Below are 17,869 nucleotides of genomic sequence, written 5' to 3'. Positions count from 1 at the left end.
TAGGGTGTTGGCCAGCCACTCCCCGCTCCCGAAGAGACCACACTCTAGGCAGGCAACTGATGTTTTTATTGACGCTACTTCCCAGGCATCTGGAAACTGGACTGCTCCAGCCAATTACCCTTTCCCCCAACCTGTTTTGGAAGAATGGCAAGGGGTGAGGGGCAACCTTCAGCAAGGATGCCAGGTGACATGCAGGTGACAAAAGCTCCCTAGGACCTCCCTGCCCCAGGCAATGCACAGGCTAGGTGCTGGAATGGCCAGTCCAGGCAGGCCCTGCTTGTCCCGCTCCAAAGCACTGAGCTGCAGTCCCAGTGGGCACCAGGGATGCATTTTCTAACGGCTGGGGGAAAGGGCAGGGTCTGGGTAGAACCACACCCATCTCCAGCCTTTTTCTGCCAAGGCTCTGAAGACCACCCTGTTTCCAAAGGTTAGGTCCGCTTCCAGCTCTGGGCAAGCTGGACCCTGGGGGCATTGACTTAAGAGAAGAGGTGGGGAGGGAAACCGGAGATGTTAGGAGGATAGGGTGGGTTAAGTTTTACATATCCAGGGCTAAAAGCAGCTCAGAAGCTTCATGAGTTCTTATACCCCATGGGACACAATCCAGGGTGGGGACAGTCATGCCTCAGGGACCTGTACTTTTCAAGAACAGTCAGAGAAGCAATAGCAGGGTGATGCAGAGTTGTACCCAGCTGCCTCACGGGGGGACCGGCTCATCTGTGACGGCTAGAGAGGACAAAAGAGAAACCTCTGCAGCCTCCCAGAGGGCAGTGTCTCTAACAAGCACTGCCCACCTCTGCTCCCACTTCCACACTAGTCCTAGACTCTGCCAGACCAGAAATAGATGTTCAAACTCAACGGGACTGGGGGCAGGAGGAGAAAAATACACTTGGGCCCTGGGAACAGTGAAGACAGCCCTTCCATGAGGCCCCAAAGTACCCACCCTTGCCCACCTCAGGCAGGAAACTCAGTTTTACCCCACAGCTTCTGCTTTCATTCATTTGGGGACTAAAGATGCTTTTAGCGACTTGGACTGTGACCATCAAGGATAGGGGTGTGGGCAGGAGCCAGCTGGGTTAACCCTGTGTGGGTGAGGTGGGAAAAGTTTCAACTCACGGCGAACAGCCAGAAGAGTATTTCCATGGCAACAGGACACAGAAGTCACTGTGTAGGGGTGTGTCTCATCCAGCTGCACTGGACGAGGGAGTCCAGCATCCTCATCCCTCCTTCCCAGTCGACCTCGAGCCCCTTTGCCCCAAGAGTATACTTCACCTTCTGCCAAAGAAAATCCCAAAGAGGGAAACAGAAAGACACAGCTTAGTGAGCAATGTCCCTCCAGGTTGCTGTACTGGTCTCACTATGAGGCTGCTGAGTTCAGCAGACCTGGGCATGACACCCCCTCCCATTGTCCACGGGCCTGCCCATACGCTTATCTGCCCCCATTGGGCCCACTAATCACCTGCCCCAATGGCTACAGTGAAGGCATCCCCGCAGGCCACCATCGCTATCTTGATGCCCTGGAGGCCTTGGACTTGACAAGGTGCTCGGCTGACCCTGCGAATATTGGTGCCCAACTGCCCATGCTGATTGCTGCCGAAAGTGTAACAGTCACCAGAGGCTGTAAGGAAGAAGAGAGGAAAAGAAGAAAAGGGGCGCCTCAACTGAGGTCCCAAAGAGACCAACAGAGTCCCCCTCCTGCCTCCCTGTCCTGGTCCTACTAACCAGTCACAGCAGCTGAATGAGCAGTGCCCAGGTCCACACTCAGCAGGGGTTCCTGGTCCAGGGGTGCAGAACCTAGTGGTGTGAAGCTCAGAGCCTCCTCCACTTGTTGGTGGGAGCTAGGCTCCTCCCCCAGGGAGAGGTGGTCCAGGCCCAGCTTGTTGAATCTGAGGGCAGAGCCAGAAGCCAAGCCCAAATGACACTGTTCTTATAAACTGTCCTACATCTACCTACCTATGCCGGCGTTGATGCACCAAGGGACAGATACCACTCTGAGTTGAATCAACAGCACCCCCCACCCTTCTCAGTTCTAATCCCTGGTGGAGGGTAGGCAATGATAGATGGAGCATTAGCAGCCAAGGATGGCAAGGGGACAGTCTAGTCATCCTGGAGCACCTAATCACCTGTTGCTCCCACAGGCCAGGACCCGGCCAGGCACAGTGAGGATCATGGAGGAGTCAATGCCACATACAACCCGCTGGGCTTCCTGTCCTGGCGGCACAGGCACCTGCTGAGGACAGCTGTGGGACTCCCTGGTGCCAAGTCCCAGACGGCCTATAAGGAGAAACCGAGATGGGGCTCATCCGAGCTTTAGGGTTGGTGAGGCCAGGATGAGGACTCACAGGGAGGCAGTAACAGTGTGAGTGAGCTGTCCCTCAGCCTGAAATGCCCATCCTTGGCCCCTCTTTGGTCAAAATCCCACTCTTCCTTTAAGGCCCTATACAGGTGCCACCACTACCCCTTCAGGTAGAGTCCCTTGCCATTCCTTGAGTTCCTGCACCTCTGGACCCTGGGTGGAGTCCTGATGCTCTCTGTCCTCTGTCATGATGATGTGTCATTCTTCCCCCCATCAGAGCCCTCCCAGAGGACAGGAACTGTATCTAAGTCATCTCTAGTTTCACTGCCCAGCCTGATGCCTGACCCAGAGAGGGCCACAGTGAAAGCTGGTGGATGAATGAAATCTCTTTCAGAAGTACCTGAAGGAAGTGATACGTTGTTCATCTTGTCTCAGCACCCAGCACAGGTGGGCACATAGTGGGTGTGCAATAAAGGTTTGCTGAGTGAATGAATGGAATTGGAGAGAAGAGGAGGAGGAGAAAATAGGCCATGGGGTGGAAGGTGGGTGCAAAGGGGAACGAATTATAGCTGGGCGTGCTGTGAGATGGAGCTAGGGGCTGGAACAGGGTGGAGAGCTTACCACCATCTCCGCGGCCCCAGGCAAATAACTCTCGCTCAGTGGACAGAGCCAGCACATGGGAGGCCCCACAGGCCACCTGCACCATCTCATAGCCCAGCAGGGCCTCCACAATGGTGGGCTAGAGTAAGAAAGGAAACTGTGGGCAAGGGGCCTGGACTCAACATCCCCTGTATAGACAAAGTCGGAAGCTGCAAATTTTCACAAGGCGGTTCTTTCTTTACCTCCCCCCACTACCACTGCAACCACTAGGGGAAGCCTGATCTTTCTGTACTTCCCCTAATGCTGCCCAGAAAAGGTGCAGCCTGGGAGCTCAAGGGACCTGTAGTTGCTGAAGATCCCCCAGCCCCCAACCTGGGCGTCAGCTCTCAGACATGCTCCTTGCCATCTCCCCCACTTCCTCCTTCCCGAAGTACATGCAGCACCTACCTGGCTGATGTCATTGAGGCTTCCATGGCCTAGGCATCCATTGCTGCCACTGCCAAAAGTCATGATGATACCTCGGTCTTGGGAGCGGGGCAGTGAGCAAAGGGAAAGAAGAGAGATTAGGTTGTTTTTCCAAATAGACCAGTCCAACCTTGGGTTGGAGAAGCATGAAAAAGTTAGCTGGAGGCTAAGGCTAGAAGGATGCAATGGGGGAGAAATAAGGACAGGGATCTCTTTTCCCAAGTATGTGACTTTGGACAAGTGACGTTGCCTCCTGAGCCTTAGTTTCCAGATCTGGCAAATGGGATGCTGCAACTACGGCGCCAGGCCTATTGTGAAGGGTAAAAGAGATTGTTTAAGTAGACCTCTGGTGCTTACTAGTAGGTAGAAGCATTATTAATAGAGCAGTTTGTAAATGACAGGCAAAGAGGTAGACAACAGGGTCCCCACAGGGTAATCTTCCGAGGGCTAACCAGTCAGGCAGGCTGTGAAGAGGTCCCCGCAGGCCACGTGCTTGATGGTCACACCTGACTGGCCCTCCAGGAAACGTGAGATGAACTGGGGCTGTTGCTGCTCCACTGCCCCAGGGAGGAGGGCGCCCCCTCCCGCACCTAGGGGCGGGGCCTGCAGAAGAGACAGAACGGCAGGGAGCCTGAGCACCACCCCCTGTCCTTATGGCACACCCTCCCCGAACTCTAGGCCCACCCCAGCCTGCTTACCTCCCACAGGATGAGGCGCCCAGAGCGTGTGACGCCAGCCTTCTGAGTGCGCCCAGCAGCCACCTGAACCACCTCTGTGTTGAGCATTGGCAGCCGCAGAGGAGCGCTGAGCCCCCCACCCCACGCATACACGGATGACAGCGGTGGCGGAATTGCTGGTCGCGCAGGTCCCCGGGGGATGCCTGTGGGGACAGCTCATCAGGCTTATTAAACTGGTGGGAATGGCATGGTGTCCAAGGGGACCGGAAGGTCAGCTGGACTTACCCCTGCAGCGGGCACTGGTCGACCTGCTCCCTGTGCTGCCTGGGGCCAAGGGTGGCCCAGTGGCCAGGGACTTCTCTGCCCTGTGGGACAGATGGGGGCCTTAGGACACAGACCAACCCTGCCTGGTGTTCTCACACGCAGGACTAGAGGACTTGCCCTGAGGGCCCCTATGCCCCGGTCTTACTGTGCTCCCACTGGGTGCCCCCTGCTGCCCAGGGCCCCCTTCCCCACTCCCTGCACAGGCCTCCGCATGCGGACACTGCCCACGTCTGTGTGGAGGTTGAGGAGGGCACGGATGCAGAGAGGCTGCGCCATGATGTGGCTGAGTGGTGGCCGCTGCGCGGGCTCCAGGCTGAGCAGACTCAGGACCAGCTGGCGCAGCTCAGGGCTATACCGGTCAGAGATGGGTGCAAAGGTGCCACTCATGATCTTCAGCACCAGCGCTGGCAAGTTCTGTGAAGGCACCAAGTTGTGGGACTGGCTAACGCCTCAGGCCAGCTCTTAAGTAGGTCCAGCCCCAGCCCCTCATCTGATGGGTGTCCTCAGTCCTGTGCTCAGGAGCCTTCAGGCTGGTGAGGGTAGTCCCAAAATGATAGGGGACCCAAACCCTGCTTTCAAGAACCTCTTATAAGGGAGCTGCAGTTATGTTCTCAGAAACCCCAGGTTGTAGGGAAAACTTAAGTCTCGCCTTTAGGAAGGTCCCTAATCTGATGGTGAAGCCCTGCCTTCAGGGCCCTCAGTTTAATCCTCACCTGAGGGTATGTTCAGCGATTTGAGAGAGGTGGGGGGAAAGGGGGAGAGAGGGGGAAAGAGCAGGAGAGAGGGAGAGAGGGAAACACGGATTGGTTGCCTCCTGTATGCACCCTGACCAGGGATCAAACCCTCAACCTAGGTATGTGCCCTGACAGAGGATGAAACCTGAAACCTTTTGGTGTACAGGGCGATGCTTCAACCAACTGAGCCACTTGGCCAGGGCAGGAGCCCTCAGTTTAAAGGGGGGACCCAAGCCCACCCTCAGGAATTCTATAGTCTGAAGGAAGCCACAGCCCTGCCCTGGTGTAATCCACCAGTCTGATGAGGGAGGCGTGACTCAGCCACAAGAGAAGAATCACAGAAGCAGTTGGAGTCTGGGACTTTACGGGGAGGGAGATAGAGATGTCCTGGCTGTCCCCTTGGGGGTGCTTACTCACCGCAGCCTCGAAGGCCCTCTTGAGGCTGGCCAGCTCATAGAGGACGCAGCCCAGGGCCCAGATGTCGCTCTTCTGGTTGTAGGGCTTGCCCTCACACAGTTCAGGGGAGATGTAGCATGGAGTGCCCACTACCTACAGGAAGGAAACTAATATTACAGCCCTGGGAGGGAAGACCAAGGGCTCTCCCCACAGGGCCACTTGGACACAGCTTCTCCTCCAAGCAGGCCAAAGTGCTTCCTCCTAAAGGACAACCCAACCTGGGGCTAAGGGGCCAAGGTCTTAGGAGGTGGGGTAGGAGGCAGGGTTACAGAGTGGGCCTTGGCCCTCAAAACCTCCAGCTCCCTTGAGGTCCCCTCCATGCCCAGGCACCGTGTAGGCCTTGCTCTTGCTGCTAAGGATCTTGGAGATGCCGAAGTCACCAATCTTGACAACCATGCGATGCTTGTCAAGAAGAATGTTTTGGGTCTTGAGATCCCGGTGCAAGATGAGGTGGGTATGCACGTGATGCAGTGCAAGCAGGATCTGCACAAAGAAGTGCATGATGGTCTCCTCCTCCAGCAGGGAGTTACAGCGCTTTTGGATGAACTCAGCCAGGGTGCCACCTGCAGCCGCAAGGGATTGGTCAAGATCCAATCTTTTCCAGGCCTGAGGCTTTTCTTTTATGAAACTACACACCCAGATGGGGCAAGGTCCTCCCAGCATCACTCTACTGGGGTCAGAATTCTATACCTCTTACCCTCAGTCAAGCCCATTCCAAGGAGGGAAGCTGGCTAAGCTAATCTGTGTCTGTCTGTCCCAGAGGTGAGAGGCCCTTGGAGCCAGGCCAGTGCAAAAAGGCTGGCTCACCTGGTGCATATTCCATGGCAATCATGAGGGCCTTGTCCTCCAGAAAGTTTTCATAGTACTCAATGACATTGGGATGGTTGAGCAGCTTAAGGACCTGACACTCATTTTGGGCTGCCTGCCGCTCTTCCTTGGTCATCTGCTCCACTGGGATCTGCTTGATGATCACCAGCTTCTGATCCGCCTTGCGCAGGCACAAGTGCACAATCCTGAGGACACAGCACAGCAGTGGGCACCCGCTTAGCCTCCAGCCACATATCAGGCTGGGAAGGCCTGGTGGCTGGATAGTGACTAAGGACATCTAAGTGCACAGAACATTGAGCTTAGGAATGAGGAACACTAACCACAAACTCTGAGACCTAAGGCAAGTCAATTAGCTATTTGAGACTCAGTTTCACCACAGGCACAATGAGGCAAAGTTAGTCTTCATCTCTTTAAGTTTCCACAGATGCTGAAGTTAACTGTCTGGGTTCAAATCCTGGCTCTTCCTCCTACTAATTATCTGGGCTTGGATTATGTGACATCATCATCTGGAAAACAGAATTGACCTCACAAGGTTGTTAAGGCGATCAAATAAGAAAATGCATGTAAGGGGGGTGGGTGGGGGCAAGAGAAAGTGTTGGCGGGAAAATGGAGACGAATGTATCTGAACAATAAAAAATAAATTTTAAAAAGATATAAGAAAAGCAGTATTGGGCTAAAAAAACCAAAGCAATTAAATAAGCCATACTGATTCTGCTCTAAATAGGAACTTGTGAAGTCTATCAGGAAAATATTCTATGTAGGAGCCCTTGTCACAGCTGGATTCTGATTTAGGGTATGCAAAAATAAGATAAGCGAATTAAAAATCAAAACAAAAAATCCTCAAATATCTATCTACATTATTCTTTCCTTCATTATTCACTTCATTTCATTATTAAGGCACCTGCTTAGCCTCCAGCCACATATCAGGCTGGGAAGGCCTGGTGGCTGGATAGTGACTAAGGACATCTAAGTGCACAGAACATTGAGCTTAGGAATGAGGAACACTAACCACAAACTCTGAGACCTAAGGCAAGTCAATTAGCTTGCCTTTGAAAATCTACCACAAGACTTTAAAGTTAATAGTGTTTTCTTTTTTTAAACAATCTTTTTTTTTTGAATTTTTATTGAAATTATTGGGGTAATATTGATTAATAAAATCATATAGGGTTCAGCCCCTGACCAGTGTAGCTCAGTGGGTTGGGCATAGTCCTGCAAGGCAAAAGGTTGCTGGTTCAATTCCTGGTCAGAGAACATGCCTGAGTTGTGAGTTCTATCCCAATAGGAGTTGTGCATAAGGCAGCCTATAGATGCTTCTCTCTCTCATCAATGTTTCTCTCCCTCTCTTTCTCCCTCCTTTCCCCTCTGTCTATAAATAAATAAATTTTTTTAAGTTAAAAAAAAAGAAGGAAAATAAAATGCATGTAAGACATTTAGCACAGTGCCTGGCACATAAAATACCATTTTTTTTTCAAGTCTGTGTTCAGTGTCCATAAAAGCAGGGTTCTTGCCCTGACCAATGTGGTTTGTTGGTTGGGTGTCCTTCCACACGGTGAAAGGTTGCCAGTTCGATTCCAGGTTGGGGCACATGCCTGGGTTGTGGGTTAGTCCCCGATTGGGGCATGTCCAAGAGGCAACCAATTCACATTTCTCTCCCTCTGTTTCTCCTTCCCTTCCCCTCTCTCTAAAAAGAAATAAATACAGCCTTTAAAAAAAAAAAAAAAAAAAAGCGCCCTGGCTGGTATGCTCAGTGGATTGAGTGGCAGCCTGCAAACCAAAGGGGTCACTGGTTTGATTCCCAGTCAGGGCACATGCCTGGGTTGCAGGCCAGGTCCCCAGGAGAGGGTATGTGTGTCAACCACACATTGATATTTCTCTCTCTCTCTTTCCCGCTGTCTAAAAATAAATAAAATCTTTTGTTTTTTTAAAGCAGGGTTCTTGTTCTTTCTTGTTCACCACTATATCCCCAGTGCATAATCTAGTACATATCCCAGCACATAGTAGGAGCTCAGTATCTGCTGAATGAATGTACTATAAGATGATCATCTAAGTATCAACTTTGTATTTTCAGCTCTGACCTCTCGTCTGAGCCCGACTCACATATCCAACTACCTACTTTGCATCTCTACCTGACTGTCTCACAAGCATCCTAAATTTTAACAAATTCAAAATAAAACTCCTCATTCCTGTCCCCAAAACCTTTCCTTTTTCAGTCTTTTCTGTCTCAGCAAATAACAGCACCATTCCCGTTATTAAATTCAGACACCTGAAAATCATGCCAGAATATTTCCTCCACACTAACACATCAGTAAATCCTGTTTCTACCTCCAAAATATTGTGAACCCATCCATTTTCCTCTGTGCCCTTTGTTATAACCCTCCGCAAAATCATTTCTTGACTAAAAACACTGCACTAGCCTTAGAAATGGTCCTCTTCACTCTTGTCATCCTCAAATCTAAATTCCACACAGCAGCCAGATATTTTTAAAATGCAAATCATATCACGAACACATCCGCTGGTTAAATCTCTTCCCTTTACACTGCAAATAACTTTAACACATTTTACCGGAGCCTAAGGCTGGCCCCGTCCTCACATTTTATAGCATTCTTTACCTTGCACACTACATTCCAACTATGCCAGGCTTTTTCTGTTTCTTGAATACTTTGAATTTCTTCCCACGTGAGGACCTGAAAAGCTCTGCCTTCACCTTCAGACTGGTACTCATTTCTCAAGTCTTGGCCTTAAACTTCACTTCTCAGAGAAATTTCCTCGACCACTCCCAAAAATACTTCTCTGGTGTGCGCCTTGTTCTCGCAGCTTGTTAATAACTGCTTTAACAATATCTTGCTTATTGTACATTTTTCCTATAGTCTGTAAGCTCTGAGAGGGAAAAGATCACGCCTGTTTTGATCTTAACTGTATTCCCAGCACCGAGAGCCTCAATTTTTGTTGAATGAATGAGTCCATCATCAAATACCAGAACTCTGCGGGGGCGCAAAGGCTTGCCGGGGGCGTGACCTGCTTAGAAGCTGAGTCTCGCAACCTGGACTGGGACCGGAAGCTTGGGCGGGGCTTCCCAGAGTGGGAGCTCACGCCTAGGGGCGGGGCTAACCAGACTGCGATTTCGCGGACAGAGTTGGAGTTTACTTTCCCTCTCCCTGAATAATTTCCTCCCCCAGAGCCCTGGCTCACCCGAAGGCACCTCTCCCCACAACTCGGATCCGCTCGTACTTCTCCATCTCATTTCTCAGTCACATTTCCGGAACCCCTTATACGCAGACGCAGCGCGTGCGCGAACCCACCCACTCTAGAGCCACGCCCCCTACACTGCAAGAAAATTACTGGGAGCCGCAATTGGAATTGCGTTTTGGTTTATCGTCACAACTCTCTTTGCGCTTTTTCACCTTTCCTGCAACCCGGATCCTCAGGGTTGCTTTTCCAGGGTCCCAGCAAGGACGGCGCCATATGCCGTTTCTTGGCGTGCTTCGCAAAGGCCTCCACTGTACCTTCCCCACACTCGTGGCCTCATCCGCCCCTCGCAGAGCTTCCTAAGGCGAGGGAGGTACCCTGCGCAGGTCAAATGAGGGAGGGAAACGAGGACCGACCTCTCTCTGCCCCGCTCTTTGCCCACTAGTGACTGTTTCGAAAAGAGCAGATTCTCATTGGCACGTGAACGATAGACACTACCAAAACTGAACCGAGAGCGACGCTCCGGTCTACGGGACAGGGAGCCCGGTTAATTTCGTGTTTGTCTATGGAGGGACTCGCTAAACCGCGACCTGGGCAAGATGATTCACCTACGGAGGATGTGACATGGTTTCCGGGCTGTTCCGACTAGTGAACACTGCGCTCGTCAGCACTCTCAGCCCCCCAGCTGCACAGACACCATGCTGCCACAGGGTAGTCTGCCTTCAACGCTCAGCTAGGGAGAAACTCTTTAAGAGAAGATGGGAGGGAAGTGGACCACTATCCTAAAACGTCAGGGAGGAGAGACACCCGTTTGGCCTATAGGTTCTAAGCTTCTGCTCAGAGGTTAGTACGATTGTTTAGGTTCTTGACCAGAAGTGAGTTTAATTACGTGTGTCTCCCTAGCATCTCCTGCTCTGCACGAGTCAATAAAAGCTCAGTTAAGGAGCAAGAGGATGGTGATTAGCTAAGGGATAGCGTCCCTATTTCCGAGTGGGTGAGGAATGGTGTGTTTATCTTCTGTTCCCATCACATCCCTCGAAAGGGTGCTCAAACCTGCCCGCGTGGAATGACCACTAGGCAGGGTCCCAGGAGGGCCCCTTGCGGGCTCAAGCCGGTGTTGGCCGGCATACAAAGCTGCCCAGGGGAGCGGGAGCAAGCACAAAGGGGTAAAGCTGCTCACCTGGGACACGCGTGCTCTCACCTAGAAACCAGTAGGGCTTTGGTTGACCCAGGAGCCCCACGGGGGTTAATGTGTAACCGTGGAGCCATAAGGGCAAGCAAAGCAAACACCCGGACCTCTCGGCCTCTGGGTATCTGGCGCCTCAGGTTTCTGGTTTTTCCTCCCTGTGCAGCACTTTTTCTCTCGCCCCCAACTACAACCTACAATTTTCCTTACTTCGCCCCCCTCCCTTTCCCCGCCCCCTGCTCCCGACCGGCTTCTAGCAGCTCCTCTCTTCGCTATAGTCTGGCTGGGTAACTCCCGAAAAGTACCACCTCGTTTCTTTGTAGGCGGAGCCGGGTCGCGGGGTGGAGGGGCTGTCAGTCCCACGCCATGGTGAGTACAGACTGACACCTAGTGGCCACGAGATACAAATGCTCCAGGCCACTGGTCTGAAGAGTGAGGGTCACCCTAGAAAAATCGGCAGTCTTCCCCGCTCCAGCCTCCAGGGAGCCGGGAGAAGAGAGGTCGAACTGTCTGAAGGAGGTTTGGTACAGCCGCTTGACCCCAGGAGCCCAAAAGCGGGCTGGGAAGAGGGGTGGTGATGGGTTAATCAACAGTTTCTAGGCACCGACTCTGTGCGGGGCCCTGTAGAGGCAGGTAAACACGTCCGGCTCTACCCTGAAAAAGCTAGTGACCTAGTGAAAGAACAGGGACTGGGCAAAGATTGTAGATCGAGGCGAGACTCCGATCCACCCCCTGGACCGATTTTAAAAGTCGTGGGTGTGTCCAGAAAGCATTTGAGGGCGGAGAGAGTGCTCGCCACACTCGCCCAGACTGGGGAGCCGATTGCCCCGCGGAAAGTGGGACGCGGGATAATGAAGCCAAGAGAGCGAGTCGGCAGTCGGGAGGCGCCAGGGAGGGGTGCCTCTGCGGCGGCGCCCCAGGACAGCCTCCGAAGTCCGCGGGAGGGAGGCGGAGCGCGGAAGGCCCCCCGGGAGATGGGGCTAGTGCCCTCTGTTCAGCGGAGGCGCCGGAGGGGCGGGGGAAGGCGGACGGGGCGGGGCGGGGCGGGGGCGCCGGCGGCCAGGGGCGGGGGCAGAGGCCCGCTGGGAGGGGACAGGAGGAGCGTAGGGGCCTAGAGGGCTCCGCGAAAAACTGTGTGCGGCTGGAAGCCGGCGGGAGAGGCGTCCTAAGTGCAGTGGCTCGAGCGGGAACTCCATTCGCCGAACAGCCCGAGGAGGCCGTCTAGAGGGCGGACAGACCGACGGCAGGGAGGGCCAGCATGCCCCTACTGCTGCACCCCGCCCTGCTGCTGCTCCTGGGCGCCACGCTGACCTTCCGGGCGCTCCGGCGCGCGCTGAGTCGCCTGCCCCTGCCCGCGCACGTGCGCGCCGACCCCCTGCGCACCTGGCGCTGGCACAACCTGCTCGTCTCCTTCGCCCATTCCATTGTGTCAGGGATCTGGGCTCTGCTGTGGTGAGTGAAGGACTCGGGGAATAAAAGTGGCCAGGGAATCCCGCGTTACTCTCCCCATCACTCATGGGCGAGCTGAAGCCATGCAGCCTCACATGATTCCCTGCCTGGAAGGCTATCCAATCCCGTGCGGCTGCGGCCCCAGGAGAAGGGGATCTCACTTGGGAAAGGGGAGACAGACACCTGGGTTTCAGGCAAGCCCCTCCTCGCTTCCTAGTTAATACAGCGAGCTCCGGACTCCTCCGGGACCGGCAAGGGTAATGGGGGAGTTGAAGATCTTTGGGAATGGGGAGATGAAAAACTGCGTTCTTCCCTCCCTTTCAGTATATGGCAGACCCCAGAGCTGCTAGTAGAGATTGAGACGGCATGGTCGCTTTCTGGCTATCTGCTCGTTTGCTTCTCCGCAGGTAAGTCTTTCCCAGTAAGCATTAAGTAGGTGGAGGAATAAGAAGCTTCTTGTTCAGTCCCCTTCATGACCTCTTCACCCATCCCTCTGCTAGGTTATTTCATCCACGACACTGTGGACATCGTGGTTAGTCGTCAGGCTCGAGCTTCTTGGGAATACCTGGTCCATCATGTCATGGTGAGGAGCAGAGGGTGTGGTATAGGCCTGGTGCTCGCAACTTTAGTTTCCACCCTTTCTGAACTCAGTTCACACCCTGTGTCCTACATCCTCCCAGCGTCGGATGCTAATCTGGGCCCTTGGTTCACTATTTAAGGCTAGAACTCCATAACCTCACCTAGTACCTTAAACAAACTAAACTCTATATAGGGATCAAAATTTAATTGCGTTGAATTCACTGTAAACTGTATGCCAGAAGAAAGCGAATAGGCTAAGACTTTCCAGTCTCAATCTAATAGCCTTTTTCTTTTTAAAGATTTTGAGAAGGGAGGGGCAGGGAGGGAAACACCCATCAGTTGGTTACTTCTTGCGTGTTGCCTCCACCACAAACCAGGCATGTGCCCTGAGTGCGAACCCTTAGGTTCACAGGCTGGTGCTCAATCCAGAGCCACACCAGCCAGGGCTCAATGTGATAGCCTTGATACTCCCGCCAATTTCCAGTGAAGTGTTGGTATCAACTTCCTAACCTGTTCTCACCTTTGCCCTCTAGGCCATGGGTGCCTTCTTTTCAGGCATCTTTTGGAGCAGTTTTGTAGGTGGGGGTGTCATAACACTACTGGTAGAGGTCAGCAACATTTTCCTCACCATTCGCATGATGATGAAGATCAACAATGCCCAGAATCTCCTCCTCTACCGGATCAACAAGTATGTCAACTTGGTCATGTATTTCTTCTTCCGGCTGGCCCCTCAGGCCTATCTCACCCACTTCTTCCTGCATTATGTGAGTGAGGTGACCCAAGGCACCTTTCTGCTGGGCATCCTGCTCATGCTGGACATCATGATCCTCATCTACTTTTCCCGCCTCCTCCGCTCAGACTTTTGCCCTGAACGTGTGCCTAGCCCACAACACAAAGACAAGTTCTTAACAGAGTGAGAGGCACAGAGCCTGGGACTTGTGGCAAGGACTGCAAAGAGCCAAGGAGAACAGCCTCAGGCATAAACTGAGATAAGACTCAGCCCCAAACCTGGGACATCCAGGCTCTCCACCTTTCAAGCCTGCGCCCACTATTGAAAACACTAATGAAAGCACTTCTCTGAAGTCCTTGTCCTTTCTTGGGCAAGGGTGAGGGAAGCAGACAGACCGGTTGGACATGGTAGATGGGTGTGGGGAAAAGGTACCCGAAAGCCAGCCAACCCACACTGCCCTGAAATGGATGCTGATGAAAACTCTGGGTATTGGTTTCATACAAAGCCTCTTCCAGGGATAAAGGAAAGGGTTCTTATAAAAAAGTCTTGCTTATTCACTTAATCCTATGACAGAGGCAAGTTCTCTAGTTGTCCTAGGACAATGAACCCCAGTCTGGATCATAAAAATCTGCTGAGTTCCTGCCACCAGGACTGTAACAAGCATGGTGAAATGATAGTGCTGAATGTTCCATCAGGGTAAGTGTCCAAGGAGTCTTACCCAAACTATTCTTTAGTGTGTATGTACCACAGTATGGCGCCCCACCCCCCAGCCCAACCAGAAATCAACATAAAGAAGCACATAGTATAAAATTTTTATATTTAGAATTAGCCAGCTGGACTCAGTTTAGATGATCCCAATCTGAAAAACAAAAGGGAGCTTTGTTACTCGAAATTGAAATGTAAAGATTAAGCTGCAATTTCACGGTTAAAAAGCATAATGTGGGCATAGGGTAAGGCCTATTTAGGAGGGTGCAGTCAGTTAGTTAAGGCTAATCAGCAAAAGTCAGACTTTGGTCGCGAATAGACACATCATTGGCACCCAGGGGGTGGTTGTTAAGGAGTTTCGTGGCAAAGAAAGCTTACTTTGTTGGCAACATCCAAAGCATCATAGTCTGGAGCCAGTCGAACATACGCCTTCTTCTCCCCATCAGGCCTAGGGTGGAGAAAGCAGGCTTAGTCGCTGCAACCCCCAGTGCCCTCCTACCCTCCCCGTACAGTCTCTGGGGCATTAGGGGTTCCTTTGTTCATACTAGTGATTTTCTATCAAATAGTGACTTTTTTTCTGTCATTGGCACAGAAGCAGCTAAGAAAGCCACTAGGTTACAAAGCCAATGCCCTTTTTTGGGAAACACCACAGGACATTTAAATCCAGGTAATCCAACATAATTTTCTCTTACTCTAGGGTCTGCCTCAGCCTAGAGGTAGGAATCAAGAAAATGAGCTCCAACCCCATACATCAAGTCCTAGAGGCAGGACAGCTGTTGATTCCTCAAGTCCATAGTCCATACAGAGGACTATAATTACAGCGGGGGCTCTTCATTCCTCAAGGCTTGCACACTAAAACCTACTCTGACCCCAAAAGCAGCATCAAGGAATTTTAAGGTATTTCATGCCATTCAGGTTCCCTGGCTTCTGAGGCCCCAGCCTCCTCCCTAGCCCCTGGGGCCCCACTCACCTGATCAAGGTGTTGACCTTGGCCACATCAATGTCATACAGCTTCTTCACAGCCTGTTTGATCTGGTGCTTGTTGGCCTTGACATCCACAATGAACACAAGTGTATTATTGTCTTCGATCTTCTTCATGGCTGACTCCGTAGTCAGGGGGAACTTGATGATGGCATAGTGGTCAAGCCTTGGGGAGGTAAAATGGGGTCACTTGGCCTGAGCCCAGTAGAAAGGATGGGACCTCTTTTAAAGCCAAGGTGCATCAGACAATGAGTAGCAATCATTTTTGTCAGACTTTGGTCGCCAAACAGTGTCATCATCTGCAACCTGAACCCTAGGGACCTGGGAGCTCAGCCTAGGAGCAGAACCATGTGCACTTTCTTTTACCTGAAGGGCTTTCATCTTTTAAGTAATTAAAGAGTCATCTTGAGTCCCAAACCAGTCATTCTGTATTTGACCTGAACACTTCTTTCTCTTTAAAACATTTTTTTTCCCGAGTTTTGTTTCTTTTTCTGTTGTTGGTGTTTATGTGTTTTTTTAAACCTTTACCTCAACATTTCTGAAGGGCAAATTTCTGGGTAAAATTTAAGACTTAAGAAGTTAAAACTGAAAAGCACAAAGCTAGACTGCAGCATCTTGAAACCCAGGCCAGAGTTCCAAAGAATGTTGCTGCTTTACTATGAGGCTGTTTCTACCCACTCTGGTTGCTAAAAACTGGCTTGAGGGCCATCAGTTCTTGAGAGCAACTTTTTATTTACAGCGCAGGTTAAACTTACAATGGCTTAAACACAACTACAACAGTTTCTCCCCTGAAATTCAGAGAAGCAATACTCTATTCACACAGACACCACCTTCTCATTTTGAAGCTCTAAGTCAGGTCTCAACCTCTCATTACACTAAATGCTAGGTTCAAATAGGGGTAAAAAAGACTGTCAAGTGCTTTCCTCCAGAGACACAACCCACTGCATCGTACCACCATATCTCATCTCTAATCTGTGGTTCCCATGGTCTGTTATTAACAGTGGCATCACACCAAAATACTAAAGTAACCCAACCTTTCGCCCAATCTCTCCCTAACCATTACCTGAGTGTAAAAAATTGGGAGTGAATGAAAAAAGTTTATATACACTGTTGCAAGCCTTCACTGTCCAATGCAGATGAATAAATCTCCTTTAACAACCTGGATCACCCCACATTGTCACCTTCAAGAACTACTCCCTACAGCAACAGGTGCTATGAAGAATGAACTAAACCTGGAGCTCTACAATAAAGAACATCTAAGTCCTACTTTATACTTCCAAGAAAGTGGAACCTAACAATATGAAGTGATAATTAACAATTAATTAACCCTGGCACTAACTATGGGTTGTTTTAAACAATTGCTGCCAATAGTAAAAACGGTCTCCTCTTGTTCTTAAATAAGGCATTAACAATCTCTTCACAACCCCATTAGGGAAACACATTAAGTACTACATGTTTTTGAGAAGCCAAGTTTTAAGTTTGGTAGCCTTCACAGCCCAGCCGGCTCACCTCTACTACTTCAGTTACCTTTCTATATAAACTTTCTCTTATAAAGTGGAGGGGAGAGAAAAAGGGTACAGGGCAGTACTGACTTGTTTCTCCTGGGAGCGCTCTTCCGAGGATATTTAGGCTGCCTTCGGAGCCGCAGTGTCTTAGGCCTCCGGAAGGTGGGAGACGTGCGGATCTTCTTTTTTTTGTGGCTGTGGACGCCTTTTAGCACTGCTTTCTTTGCTTTCAAAGCCTTTGCCTTGGCTTCGGCTTTGGGAGGGGCAGGGGCTGAGAAAAGGAAAGAAAACGTGGGTCCCGGTTTCAGAAATCGATCACTTGTGGCCTTAAGACCGGTAGTGGGCGCCCCAGGCTACACGCGCATCAGTGGTTCCTTTGAAGACATCACAAGTCTCAGATTAAAAATTTTCCATCATATGCACGATACTGGGGCACGCTTGGAGTAACTCCAGATATACGACACAGAAAAAAGTAACCAGCAATGCTAGAACGCTTGATACTTGCCAGAATGCGTGCGAGTAGTTTTATATATACCATCGCACAGCCATCCTGGGAGATTATACAGCTGTCTATAATGAAAATGAGAAGTTAAGGAAAAAAAGGAAAAAAGTGAAGGCCTGTGGACGCGTGTAGTTCCTCTGAGTCTAACTATCTGGCTGTCGGCTTCCCTCCCCTCACCCTTCAACGGGAGGCCAACGCATGCGGCTGGGCCCACGCGCACCACTGCCCGGCCAAAACGGGAGGAGCAGCTCCGGAGCTGACACCCCAAGCCTTAGCTCAGCCACGGTCCTTTCAGTTCGTTCACTCTGTAGGGATCCCAGGCTAGCCAGCTGTGTTCCTACCCCCACAAACCCCAGCACACACCTTCCTTCTTAGCTTTCGGCGCCATCTTCATGAAAAGGGTTTCCTAGGCCCGTCCCCACGGGCTTATAGAGCCAAGTCGCACCGAAGACTCGCGATGCTTTTTTGCTTAAAGTTGATTGGGTAATCTGTAGCGCGGTGCTAGCTGGGAATAGTAGTTAGGATTAATTTCCTCCGGAAAGGAACTAAGCATGCGCTACCCCTCCCCTCCTAAGACCCTAAAGCTTCTTGGGGGTTGTAGTTTTTCGGAGACGTGTTTATCTGCTGCGGAGGGTGAAGCTTACAGCCAGCTGCCACTCGTGTCTAGTC

At 51.4% G+C, this 17,869-nt stretch overlaps 3 protein-coding genes and 3 non-coding genes across 7 annotated transcripts; 1 reads left to right on the top strand and 5 right to left on the bottom strand.

Annotated features, from left to right (window-relative positions):
- Positions 1-65: 65 nt before the first annotated feature.
- Positions 66-9,631, bottom strand: NEK8 (NIMA related kinase 8). Its single transcript, XM_054572958.1, has 15 exons — positions 9,567-9,631; positions 6,357-6,562; positions 5,880-6,112; positions 5,511-5,642; positions 4,565-4,773; positions 4,321-4,400; positions 4,057-4,238; positions 3,811-3,961; positions 3,341-3,417; positions 2,915-3,032; positions 2,121-2,271; positions 1,720-1,883; positions 1,457-1,615; positions 1,114-1,272; positions 66-723 (listed from the first exon to the last, which is right to left on the bottom strand). The coding sequence occupies exons 1-15, from the start codon at positions 9,611-9,613 to the stop codon at positions 695-697; spliced, it is 2,097 nt and encodes a 698-aa protein (XP_054428933.1). The 5' UTR covers positions 9,614-9,631; the 3' UTR covers positions 66-694.
- Positions 9,632-12,007: 2,376 nt separating this feature from the next.
- On the top strand, positions 12,008-14,974 carry TLCD1 (TLC domain containing 1). 2 transcript variants are annotated; one of them, XR_008529107.1, is made up of 5 exons: positions 12,008-12,201; positions 12,523-12,605; positions 12,699-12,781; positions 13,311-14,203; positions 14,910-14,974. XR_008529107.1 is itself a non-coding variant. In XM_054573216.1 (4 exons), the coding sequence occupies exons 1-4, from the start codon at positions 12,008-12,010 to the stop codon at positions 13,692-13,694; spliced, it is 744 nt and encodes a 247-aa protein (XP_054429191.1). In that variant the 3' UTR covers positions 13,695-14,300. The 2 variants fall into 2 exon arrangements, 1 of the variants encoding a protein (XP_054429191.1); XM_054573216.1 differs by lacking the exon at positions 14,910-14,974 and having other exon boundaries at positions 13,311-14,300.
- Positions 14,301-17,639, bottom strand: RPL23A (ribosomal protein L23a). The gene is made up of 5 exons (XM_054573217.1): positions 17,564-17,639; positions 16,786-16,969; positions 15,183-15,359; positions 14,591-14,660; positions 14,301-14,366 (listed from the first exon to the last, which is right to left on the bottom strand). The coding sequence occupies exons 1-5, from the start codon at positions 17,592-17,594 to the stop codon at positions 14,352-14,354; spliced, it is 477 nt and encodes a 158-aa protein (XP_054429192.1). The 5' UTR covers positions 17,595-17,639; the 3' UTR covers positions 14,301-14,351.
- Positions 14,476-14,547, bottom strand: LOC129070378 (small nucleolar RNA Z17). The gene has a single exon (XR_008529120.1). It is a non-coding gene; the product is annotated as a small nucleolar RNA Z17 (small nucleolar RNA).
- Positions 15,429-15,499, bottom strand: LOC129070377 (small nucleolar RNA Z17). The gene has a single exon (XR_008529119.1). It is a non-coding gene; the product is annotated as a small nucleolar RNA Z17 (small nucleolar RNA).
- Positions 17,058-17,121, bottom strand: LOC129070376 (small nucleolar RNA SNORD42). The gene has a single exon (XR_008529118.1). It is a non-coding gene; the product is annotated as a small nucleolar RNA SNORD42 (small nucleolar RNA).
- Positions 17,640-17,869: the final 230 nt, after the last annotated feature.

Source organism: Pteronotus mesoamericanus, unplaced genomic scaffold (genome assembly GCF_021234165.1).
Source record: "Pteronotus mesoamericanus isolate MK-2021 breed Mesoamerican mustached bat unplaced genomic scaffold, CSHL_Meso_final contig_246, whole genome shotgun sequence".
Taxonomy (NCBI): domain Eukaryota; kingdom Metazoa; phylum Chordata; class Mammalia; order Chiroptera; family Mormoopidae; genus Pteronotus; species Pteronotus mesoamericanus.
Note: the sequence above shows the minus strand (reverse complement) of the source record. Positions and strands in the feature narration are given on the sequence as shown.